At 36.4% G+C, this 12,380-nt stretch overlaps 1 protein-coding gene across 1 annotated transcript in view; it reads left to right on the top strand.

Moving 5' to 3' along the window:
* CEP192 (centrosomal protein 192) overlaps positions 1–9,303 on the top strand; it is a 69,526-nt gene extending 60,223 nt beyond the window's left edge. Inside the window, exons 40-43 of the mRNA XM_029085977.1 lie at positions 2,107–2,228; positions 3,694–3,817; positions 4,284–4,342; positions 9,165–9,303. Of these exons, the coding sequence (XP_028941810.1) occupies positions 2,107–2,228; positions 3,694–3,817; positions 4,284–4,342; positions 9,165–9,303 (444 nt within the window). The remainder of the gene's footprint in view (positions 1–2,106; positions 2,229–3,693; positions 3,818–4,283; positions 4,343–9,164) is intronic.
* The last annotated feature ends 3,077 nt before the right edge of the window (positions 9,304–12,380 follow it).

Raw genomic sequence — 12,380 nt, 5'->3', positions numbered from 1 at the left:
GGAATTAGATGATCTTTAAGGTCCCTTCCAACCCAAACCATTCTATGATTCTATGATTTGTTCTTCATGGTTTCGTTTTGTTTTGTTTTGTTTTTTTTCCAAAGCTGTTAACAATTAGATCTTTCCAGCATGTCTTTGTGCATATGGGAAAAATTTTGTCGAAAATACTTGAGATGTGTCACGATCATTTTGAAAAATTGTTGAAAAGGGAAATACTTTTGTCTATTGACTAGGTAAGGAAATAAGTAAAGGATCTACGTTGATCCCTCTTACAAACAGATTTAAATTGTTGCAGCTTTTTAATTAGGTCCACTTTTAGTCAAGAAGACAGGTCAATTATAATATATTATGTCCTAGAGATAGACTGTGAACTTTGAAAAGGACTTGGATCCTGCTGGATTTGCTGAAGCAGAGGGCTATGGCTCTGGTTGATGTGACTTTTGATAGAATGATGTGGGAAGACTTGACTGACTGTCATTCAGAATGACTGAGTGATATTTATTTATAGCACCATTTCAAAAGAAATTAAAAATTTGGAAGAGCTCAAGAAAGAACTAAAAGAACAAGATGAAGTTCAGAAGATCCATGACACCTAACATTTTCATTTTTTTCCTGAAAAAAAAAAGAATTAACTGTGGCTTTGATTATGCTCTGCATGTGTTTGCATTCCCTACCACTGGAAACCATAGTCAGGAGCTCAGAAGATCATGTCTCCAACACTGACCTCAGAGACAAAGAAAGGAGGAGTTCTACCTGTGGTTTGCAGCCCCAACCTCTCAATACTGAGAATTCAAACTTATGTTTTTCTTTTTCTGAGAAACATTTGTTAGGCTGCTATCAGGTTTTGTTCTAAGATCATTGAGCAATGATCATACTAAAGGAGCAATCGGAACTTAGATGCTGCCTCAGCCTTCCGGCAGGTTCTTGGTAGTTCACCGTTTCACCCAGAAGGGACCAATAGTTAGACTGAAATAGCAGCCAAAGACTTTTGTGCACAATGATGATGCTCATTGCACAAATTCTCATGCAGTAAACTTTTCTTACTGATAAATTAGAAATTGAATATAACGCTAAGGCATGACACCCATAATTTTTCACTACATGGAAAATTAAATGCTCTTGAAGCAAGACACAAATACAGATCCTTTCTTGTCTTTGTGTTTTGCTCTACTGTGGTTCATGGGTTATTTGCAACTGAAAAATTTTCTTTAAAATTAAGATTTTTTTTTTTGACTGCTGCTATTTCTGGTAGACTGATTAGCAATTCTTTCAATAGAAGAAATGAATGTCTAAAAGACAAGTTTGTCATAGCAACTCTATTGAAGATGAATTTATTTTTTTAATCTTCCCTGTGTAAGAGAATCAACTGCTTGTCTGAAATGTCAGCACCATTTCAAAAACTGATATAATGTTGTATGTCTGTAAGTGTAGGAGGTCCTATTGGTTCTTTTACTTTGTTCAAGGTGTTGTGGTTAAACAACACAGAACTTGAAACTGTTTGTTAGGTGAAGTATTCCCTTAGGGTGATCTGGTCTCCTTGTGTCAGAGTACACTGAATGGAGGTCCTAACAGTGATAAATATTTTGGCCTAATGTCTGAATGTAGCAATTGCCATATAATGAATTATCAGGTTCTGTTTCTCTAGAGAGACCTTTCTTTGAGAAGAATGTATTGTTCATAATACAAAATTATTACAAAGCTTTTTGCTGTTGTGAGAATTCAAACTGTAATGATGACTTACGCCTTCCTTCCTTCTGAGCAGCTGTTTAGCTGACTTTGCTGGTTTCGAGGCATATGGGCAGAATATCTGCAGAGAAATTGTTGGGGTTTTTTACTTTTAGTAAAATCTTCGTTGCTAGCAGCCTTCTTGAGATTCCACCTGTGCTACTAGTTTGTTGTGAGCTGACTTGTAACAAATAGATTATTCATAAGACACAGAAGCCTATTAAAGTATTCCTCTTAAGTCATTGCTTCTGTCTCAATGATCCAGACTCTACTGTTCCAGAAAGGTTATACTTCAAATAAAAAGTCTTGGATTGGGTAAGAGAAATTACTTAAATACCTTTTGAATGCAAAGTCTAAAGGTTTCTCTATTTTTGCCAATAGGGTGTTAATACAGAAAATGAAACTTCAGTTGTGAAAACTACTGCAAGTGCCGTCACAATAACTGAGCTTCCAGTTATACCAGAAATGAAGGTTTACTCTGAAGCACGTACAATTAAAGCAGGGTATGTATGGACAAAACTTTAAACAAGAGAGTCTGCAACTGGGTGAAAGGGGAAAAAAGGCCCCAAAACCCAGCCCCAGAACCAAAACCTTTTTACCATTAGGACAGCTATGTGGTGGAACAGGCTGAGCAAAGAGACTGTGTGGTCTCTGTCTTTGAAGGGTTTTGGGATATGACTGGGTAAAACCCTGAGCAGTTTGGTCTGACCTCATAACTGACCCTATCTGGAGCAAGAGGTTGAACTAGAGACCTCCCAAGTCTCTTCTGACTTGAATTATCCTATAATTCTACGTTAAGGAGTAAAAAGCTGCAAAAAACAGACTTGCCAAGCCTCTTAATAGCTTTGTGTTGTTCAATTTCCCATGCTTTTTCTTTTCAGTTCTTTTAAGTTGCCTAATCATGATTTGCTGTTGTAAATGAACTGGAATCAGAAGTAGAAGCTTGTGTATACTTTCTGTATACTCCCCTTTTGGAGACTCTGTAGAACTGTAAAGTCACTTCTGAGAAGACCACTGTACTGTGTGTCTTAACCTTGGTTTCACTCTCCTGGCTGGCAGCCAAACAGTCTACCCTCTCACTCCCCACCCCGCCTTCCCCCCCAAGCCACCTGGGAGAGAATTGGAAGGATAAATGCAAGGAGACCTATGGGTTGAGATGTAAAAAAACCCCAAAAAACCCAACAAAAACCCCTAATTAAAATAAAATTATAATAATAGAATATACAGATGAGTGATGCACATTGCAATTGCTCACTGCCTGCCGACCAATGCCCAGCCTGTCCTCAGCCAGCGATCCCAGAGCAGGGGCAGTCCTGAAACGGAAGCCACAATCATGGAAGAGCCAACCTCACCAATCCCCGAGAGAATACCCCTGTTGTCTGGTCAGCCCTGGTTGATATACTGAACATGACGTGATATGATATGGAATATCTCATTGGCTCATCCAAATTTGGGGTTTTGCTGTTTGCTAGGCTTCTTCCTCCCAGTGCTAATGCAGCTGTGAACCAGCCAAACACTGGGACCTTGGGCAACTAATAGCATCAGTACTTTTATCAACATTCTTCTCATAACAAATCCTACAGTGAAACTAAAACACAGCTATTTACCTACTAAGAAGAAAATTAACTCTATCCTAGCAAAACGAGGACGAAGTGTAAAGTATTTTGGTTAAACATGGCATCTCTGAGAAGAGTCTAGTTCTCTAGTAAAGCATATGGAGGGCAAAATTCAGTTTGTGAAGGTCTGTATGAGTAAATGTACATATATTTATGCCACAGTGATGCTTTCATTATTCTTTTGGGCTAAAACGTATTGCCTATAAAATTTAAGGTGAAAGAGTTGATGCCTTCAGGATCTTTCAATTTTTCCTGATTTAGTATCAGAAGTTACACCTGTTATCTTGAAGTATGCAATCCAGACCATATAAGTAGGAAATCTTAATATCGTAAATCCTTTTTTTCAAATCAGACAACATGAGGTAATTCGAGGAGTGTATGCACCAGAGGAACTATACACTTTTCCCCCAACTAGAGTTGGGGAATCATGCACATTAAAGGTCAACTTGCGGAATAACTCCTTTATAACACACTTGGTAAGTTTGACAGACTTTTTTTAAAAATACATTTTCATAAGTCCTTCCAACAGTTCAATTGCACTTTTTTTTTTGCTTTTGATGGAAGATTGCAAGTCTTAGTTTGTTAGTTTCAAAAGTCGATATTATATTTGAAGAACTTTGCTCTCCTGTAATTTTTCTCTTTTCTTTTGTGAGGCTGACTCACTGAATGTATTTGTAATATATTTGCAACTGAAAAAATAATAGATTTTAGTTTGCATAGATTTTTTTATTATCCTGATTTATTTATTTGATTTTTTAAACTTCATTAAAATATTGAGGTGTAAATTTTCCTTACTATGCACAAATCTGGGCATGCTTTAGTCTTAAACTTGGTCTGTGTTGAACTGTATTTGTAAGTAACCTGATTTATCTTAAGTATGTCATAAATTGAATATGAGGCTTAGATATAGTGCACTTTTAAGCATTTTGTATTAAATTGCAGTTGAAATTTGTAAGTCCCAGAGAGCCTTTCTACATCAAGCACTCAAAATATTCTCTAAGGTGAGTAATGCATATGCTAACATTCTCTCCTGACAAGATAATTAAACAAGTAAGATAAATATCTTCTCTATATTTACAGTGCTAAAATGTAGATATAAATATCCAACATTCTGGCTGCCTAGTTAAAGCTTGGGGTTTGGGTTTTGTTTTTTGGTTGGTTTTTTTGTTGTTGTTGTTGTTGCTAAGCTGTACTTTGTAATCTTGGTTAGAAGCAGAATGAGCCCACACAGTTATTTCTGCATCTGCCAATTTCTTCCCTGCAAATTGTTTCTAACAGTGCTGCTGCTTTTAATGCTAAGCCTAATGCTTCATTTAACCATTTGGCATGCTGTGCACAATCAAGTCATTCCTTCCATTTATACTTTCTGCACAACAGACCAAGCAAATTGCCTTCATCATGCTTCTAATTTGACAAACGTGCAGAGCTGCATCAAAGATTCTTTGCAAATACAAGGTTTGAGCAGCCAGTGGAATTGCCTGGTCGTACCAAGTATTTCAGCATATTACCTGCATGAAAGGAGTTTTCAAGTTGGTGATAACAATCCCTCCAAATAAGCCCAGTCATCCCTGGAGTTCATTACAACAAGTATTTGACAGTCCTATTAGTCATCTCTTCAAGAAGTATAGCATCTCACGTGCTCATCTGTAACAGTGGGACTGTCAGGAAGGCAGAAACGCATCCATTTAATTAGAAGTCATACAGCATACATTCTCAGTGTTTAAACAGGTCCCCATTTTAAAGATGGGGAAACTAAGGGTATACAGAACAAAAATTGTGAGCAAAATCAGAAATGGAACTAGGTACTCTGGCTCCTTATCTTGTTTTGTTTCTGCCAATGATACTCAGCATTTATTATAAAGACAAGGCTGTGGTGGTGTTAGCTATAGATGCTCAAGGTATTCTTAAAGCCACTTTTCAGTACAAAGTGTTATAACTCCACTTAGGCATGTGTTCCAGTGTTTCTATTTAACTGGCATCTTTTTGTTACATATATCACATCAGATGGCATAGAAGTGAGCGAGGTAGATTCTATCTAAATAAAGATGACTAGCTAGCTCTGTCTGAGGCTGTACAGCTGCAGACAAAGGACAGGATGACTTGATTGTCCTTGGAAAAAAATATGAGTAACTTCACTGGAAGACACTTAGATATTTCAAAAATATTCTTGAGGAATGCTGTAAAAGCTACTTGGTGTATTTTCTGTGAGATGATAAACTCTGTTGCTGATATCCGAAGTAGACTTAACAAGTTTAAAATTCAGTCTATCGTTTCTAAGGTTATCAACTGAATATATTGCACCTTCTAGTAACATTCTGCAACCTTTTTTTCTTTGGCTGTTTTTTTCTTCAGTTGTAAATATTGGCCTTTCCTAGGCTCTTAAATTCATTTATCTGAAGTCTGATAAATCAGATTCTTCAGCTCTCTGAAGAAGCTCTCCTGTTAAAGCACAGAAGAATTACTTGACTTGGATAGATGCTTTTAAAAAAGTGTTAAAAGAACTTCTTTAAATGGCTTTTCTTTAATAACAGCATCAAGGAAGTTTTCAAGAAAGCCAATGTTAATTATTTTTGTCTGAACTAGGTTGACCGGACATCTTGCCAAGTAACGTTCAAAAGTAATTGGATAAGAAAACTGATTGCAGGAACTTGGAATATTAGTCTGTAAATAAAAGTGTAAAATCAGAGAGCACCACCTACCTATACTTCTGGACCAAAAAAGTGTCATGTCATAAACAGTCTGTTGCATGCTCTTCACTTGGAGGGCCAAACCTGAAAGCACTCCTGTGTAATCAAGTTTTAAATCTGGATAATGGAATTGCAAGTTTGTATTTGTGTTTAATATCAAGGGTCTGACCTTCAGATGTTTGCATAGTGGCTTACCAGTTCTTGTTCAGTTGGTTATGTCATCACAAGTACCCAACTTAACCCTGCCAGTTCCTTTACCACAGTTTGCTCAGTTGAAAATAATAACGAGCTTTGTCCAAATACAGTATCTTGCAACCAAAATGGGGAAGGAGGAATTTTAATAATCTTCACCAAATATTCTAAAGTAGCTGTTTTGTTTTTGAAAAGGAGTTCCATTTGTTGATAAAGTGGAATTTTTTAATATTTTTTTTGTTTTACCTCAAAGAGAATACCTGGAACAAGATGACCATATGGATGAAACACTTGACTTCTTAAAAACCTTTGCCTAAGTTCTGTTTCTGGAAGGACTAGCAGGTTATGCCTGTCTAAAAAAAGTTTGGAAACTAAGGTGTTTCTATGGTATTGCCTTCAGAAGCCATCTGAAATAAGTTGATTACAGTGTTGTATGTATTTCAGATATTGCTAAACGGTGAAACTGTTTTTTGCTCGACTATAATTATTTTTTGTTTCCAGTAGCTACCATTCTGGGTGTCAGGAGTCATTATTCGTTGTTGATAGATATGATTACTGTGGCTTAGATGCAGCTTACCCATACTGTTCCTTTTAAACTTGCCTACTGCTGCCATTGTGTTTAGAGGACTACACTATTCATTTTGTCTATGAAGTAGGCTTTAAACATACCTGACTTCTCAGAAATACCACTTGAAACTGATACAACAACCTATAAAGGCCATATAGTATTCATAAACTAATGGAGTTTCAGGTGTAGTGAAAAGTTTGAAGTAAAACTTTTCATTGAGAGAAAAACAGTTAATTGCAGGAGAATTCTACTTGTCCTGACGCTATTCTTGACTAGTTTCTAGCTACTGTGCTTCAGAAAAATCTTCCAGGTTGCTTCATTTTGAAGAACATTTATGCTATATAGTAGCCCAAAGAGCTGTTGTAACTGGAGTCTGAACTTTCACATTTTGTTAGTTGAAGAAAATGAAAATAGCATCTTTCCCTTTGGATTAGGAAGCATGAGAATTCAACTGTGTCAAGCTTTATCCTGATTGTGAGAGATCGACTGAGTGCTACAAAGCAAACTCTTTAAGTGATATGTGACTAATTCTGCTTATAGAGAAGAACAATAATGTGTACAGCACCAACCAAATGGACACCTGAATTTAGAGGTCAAATGGAACTGAATGTGGTTGCTGTATACTAAGAAACTGTGCTCTGCCTCAGTACTGCTGAGGTCATATAGTACATATTCTGGAAATTAATGATTGACAGCCAGATCTGGCCATCTCTTTAAAAGAGCAATACATAACTTACTGTTAAGTTTTTGATAGTATGAGTTTGGTTATATTGTTCTTTTTGAGTAAGTGTTAGGATATGTAAGGAAGCATGCATATACTGTTTTGGAGGTGATGATATCGATTTATGCATCCTTCTTGACTTTCTACTGAATCTACTTTTATTTTTGTAAATTCTCAGGTGGCCTGGTGGTATGCAGCTTCAGACTCTATTCTTACTAAAACTTGTTTTTTCTAATATAATGCATTTGTTACAGATTAAATAGTCATACTGATGTTCTTCATTTATAAAATTGATTTTTTTAAAAATAAAGCTGAGTAAATATCTTCCATATATTACAGATGGATAAAGAGACAGAGCTTGCCGGGTTTGTTATAGGACACTTGGCAATCAAGTATGAGATGTGAAACTCCGATCTGACTATACTCCTTTGCTGTATTGTTGATTGTAGTTCAGTACTACATAATTACTGCTTTGTATTTGAATTAACCCAATTAAAAAATACAGTAGCATACCAGTCTTAAGTTTGAAAGTGTGTACTCTTAACTTACTTGATTGACCACCATCTGAGACAGGGGGAAAGGATCAAAATACATTTGCTAGCGTAACTATTTTAGCACTAAGAATAATACTAAACAAATGAGACTGTGATCAGCTGGGATCAGGCTTATACGTAGGGCCAATATTATGATTTCCAAAGGTAGGAGAAGGGCAAGAGCATAGACTGATTATGATAGGTTGGATTAGCATAGAGGAAAGAAATATGAAAAGGTAGGAACAAAATAAGAAAAAGTATGGAAAATAAGCACATTCCAGAGGATGCTGGATAATACTAAATACTGTTAAGGGGAGAAAACTGAAGCTACAATAAAAGAAAACAAAGCTAACTTTTCTTTCTTTGTCTTACTAAGTGATGCCGTTCATTTTTCCTTATTCCAGTATGTGCCTGTTACCATTACCTGTTTGTTAGTGCTGGATATTTCTGTTGGATACCATGGAATCCAATAGGCTGCCACTCAGCATTTCCAGCTTGTTGCTTGTACAGCTTCTGTTTTTAAAGTGTTTACTGTAGGCTTTTGATAATTAAAACAGCCACCCATTACATTTGGTATGTTTTTATTTAATTTGAATAGAAGAGGAATTATATAACCTAAAAAGGTGTAGTGTAAAGTCTTTAAAACACTGTTTGGGAATGGCTATATTGATTTGCAGTGATTCAGCAAAATACTTCTTAATTAATGTGGAGGCAATTAGAAGCAATTGAAATTATTTTACTAGCTTCAAAGTGGTGAAATTTCCAAAGAATTGTAAATTTTAGTGTACATGTCACATGACTTCTGAAATGTAGTAATTTTGCTTTAAACATAGCTTATGCACTGTCAGTATTATTGCAGAGAGGCAGACCAAACTTACCTAGGTAGAATAGCAACAATAAAGTATTGTAGTACTTTGTGTAATCAATGGGAAAGAATGACCTTTACAATCAGAGTCCCTCAGAAGAATAATACATTATCAAATCTGTAAAAATAAACTTTATGATGCAGTGCATGTCCGATATACTATTTTGATGAAAATCAAAACTAGAAAAGAATTTCTCTATCTGGTAGGATTTACTTGTTTATTAACAGTGAATATGCACATAATTGTGTTTTCACAGATCCCATCATTACATCAATGTGCCAGTCCAGTTCAAGCCAAAGGCTGAAGGGAAATTTGAAGGTCTCTTCATTGTGCTGACAGCCAAATATGGCCCAATTAATATTTGGCTATGTGGTAAAGCTATTGCAAAAAAATAATCAGAACAGTTTTATAATTGTTTGTAATAATTTATAACAGTTTATACCATTTAAAATATTCAAAGATTTGCTACTATATTTCTGTACTAACATCCTACTTGTTTTGCCCTGTGATGCTGCTTTGATGGAAAGTCTTCTGTAAGATGAATTATGGTGCTTGTTTTATGAATCTGTTTTCATAGTAAAAACACTGAGAAATAATGTATGTTTTAAAGTTATCATGTTCTAATTTAAGTTTCTGCACTTTTGTTGAAAAGGGAGGTTTTCTATTTTTGCATTTATTAGGAATAGCTAGATACTGATATATTTTATTTTAAGACTTGTAAATACAGAAATAAAATCTATGTGTTAACTGTCAGTTCTTCCTGATTTCTGTCTTTGGTTAGAGGATTCCTTGCTGTAGGTAAGGGATCAAGCTGCCTGCTCTTAGGCAATGCTAGTTTTTTGGGGGGCTTTGGGGAGCAGGGGAAGAGGTTTTTAGTACAGAAGCTGACCTATTAATATCATGTCTCCATCTGGTAAAGCTAGGACCAGATTGATGATCTGACAGTCAGCACCTAACTTTTTACACAGTTCAGTGGCAGGCATAAGCATTGTTTTTAACTGTAATGATGGGAAAACAATGTAAATTAAACATGAGCAATACTGCCTTCAGCCCACCAGAACGATTCATGTAACCCAGTATTCTGTCTCTAACAGTGTTGAAAAGATACTACTTTGAGAGATGACATAAGCCTGGCTGCTGCCTTTGGTTCACTTCACCTGCATTTCCTCAGCATCCACAGTCATTGGATTAGGGATGGGTGGTAGATTCCCACCTATCCCTTTTTAAATTCCATTTATGGATCTATTTGTGAATTTATCTGTTCACCTTTTTGAACCCTTTTGACACCTTGTTTCCACAACTTCATGTGGCAGCAAGCTCTAGAAGTTCACTGCATACTCTTAAGAAAAAGGGGTTTTTTTGCGTGCTAAACTGGCTTCTTTCTGATTTTGTTGAGTGCTGTCCAGTTCTTATATTGTAGGATTCGATAAACAACAGTTCCACAGTCAGCTTGCCCGTTGTTACCGTGTCCTTTGTACCCTTTGGCTCTGTCTGCTATTTCATTTCTGTAGCATTGAGCTGTGTCTGAAGTTGCCTTAAGCTAGTTCTGTCATAGCTTATGTACATTATCCCTTTCTTCAGGTTCGTAGAAGTGTGAGTGAAATTCCTTTCAATATGAAATTGTTTGTTTAACTGCATTTTCAAACAACTGAAGTTTGAAAAACCTGTGAGGAAAAATCTGAAGTACCCAGTATTATGTTAAAGTATACTAAAGCTGCTATTTCTTCATAAAACCTCATTTCTTAGCAGTCTGGAAACCAGAAAGGAAAGATTTACTAAAATAAATTAAACTAGACATCCGAAAACTTGCCATCTCCTTGTTCTTCCATCAACACGTAAGCTCCTGTCTGCTAGATACTGTGACTGTGTTCCTCTTGCCCTCTCTCTGACAGATGTTGGTTGCACGTTTTCCTAGTTGATATGATGCCTATGTACTTCTTCTGAATACAGAATTGAAATTGAGGTATCTTCTGTCTGTTGCTTAACTCAACAGGCTTGGCTGCATCATTTGAGAAAGACCTTAGGGTCCAAAAGCTTATGTTGCTTCAGTTTTTGAAGCACAATCCAGAAGTCTTCCAGAGCTGGAAAAAAGACTGAGCTCAATGTGACTATCTTCAAAGCCTCTGCATTTCTTAGTTGAATATCTTCCAGCTGCCTTCTGTTCTAAAACTCTCCTTGCCTCTTGCTAGTCTAGAATAAACCTTGTGAGATGCAGGTAGTATGGACTTCAGGTCATTAGCTCCATCTGTTCTACAGATTCTCTCCTGTTGTTTCATGTAATGTGTTAATGTAGCTAAAGTCTTATTTATTGAAGAGAGGGCTTGTGGTTTGTTTTCATGGAGGTCACGTTCGCTCTACATTTACTACCCTAGCAGCTGTTCTTGACCATCCACTTAAACCTGACATTTTAATAAGCTCTGCAGTTTAGCCTTACACAGTCAACTTAATAGTCTTTTATGAACCAGTTTCTGGAGGGATTGATTAACCTTTACCTTTTTCTCAAGGACCTTGGTTTCTCAGTAGAAATTGTTTGTAGATTACTGACTGTTAATAAGGAAATTGAGGAGGAAGGATCACCCTCTGTTAATAAAAGCTGTGTGGTTTTGTACCTCCTACTATCCTTTGGGATGTTTTGAGTAGTTGTTTCCACAAGGTTAAATGACAATCCTTCCTTTAGTAAGATTCTTCATAACACTGGTTTCCACACCAGTGGATAAAACAACTCTTAGAACACATCCAAAATTTTTGTCAAAGATTGATTGTTATATCAGTTTATTCCAGTTTATTTTACATCTAAATTTCGGTCTTACAGAATTAAGCCTTCATGACTTTGATGCTGAACCAGCCTCTGTTCCTTCTATATTAATCAGAGAAGCCTCTTTAAAAAGTTACCTTGTTTCTGTCTGTGCCAAGGAGTTGAAATGGCTGTCAGTATTGTCACAGAGTATTTCCCCCTAAATAGTTGTCTTTGTAAGAATGCCTTTGAATTACAGTAAGAAACCCCAATTTTGGATAATTGTTCATTTGGTCTAAATTCAGAATTGTCTTTGCATGCTGTTCCTATGATAGGGTTGCTGTCTGGGACTCTGTTCACACTTCTGTTATGGGCTTTTCTTGAATTCTTGAAATGAGAAGAACTAGGAGGAAAGGTTATGCGTTCTTTCCTCTGTTGCCACCTGGATTGGATCTAAGGGAGGAAAAGGGCACAGAATGTTCTGCTGTGGATACTCTCTGCTGAACTGTGCTCATGTGTGTGCCTAAATATATATATGTGTATATATATATATATATATACATACATATATATATGAATTTTGCTTGTTTAATTTCTAGTAGCAATGACTCTCTTTGCAGTGGGAAGAAGATACAAGCTGGTTACTGCATGACCAGACTTCGTGCTGGAGGACATCCCTAGAGCCCTTGTCCCAGCAGTTGTTTTAGCTGGGAATTATATTGTTTGAATAGCTGTTTG

The sequence above is a fragment of the Antrostomus carolinensis genome, unplaced genomic scaffold (genome assembly GCF_000700745.2).
Source record: "Antrostomus carolinensis isolate BGI_N321 unplaced genomic scaffold, ASM70074v2 scaffold5627, whole genome shotgun sequence".
NCBI classification, from domain to species: Eukaryota; Metazoa; Chordata; class Aves; order Caprimulgiformes; family Caprimulgidae; genus Antrostomus; species Antrostomus carolinensis.
The sequence above is the reverse complement of the archived record's forward strand: the minus strand, read 5'-3'. Positions and strand labels throughout refer to the sequence as shown.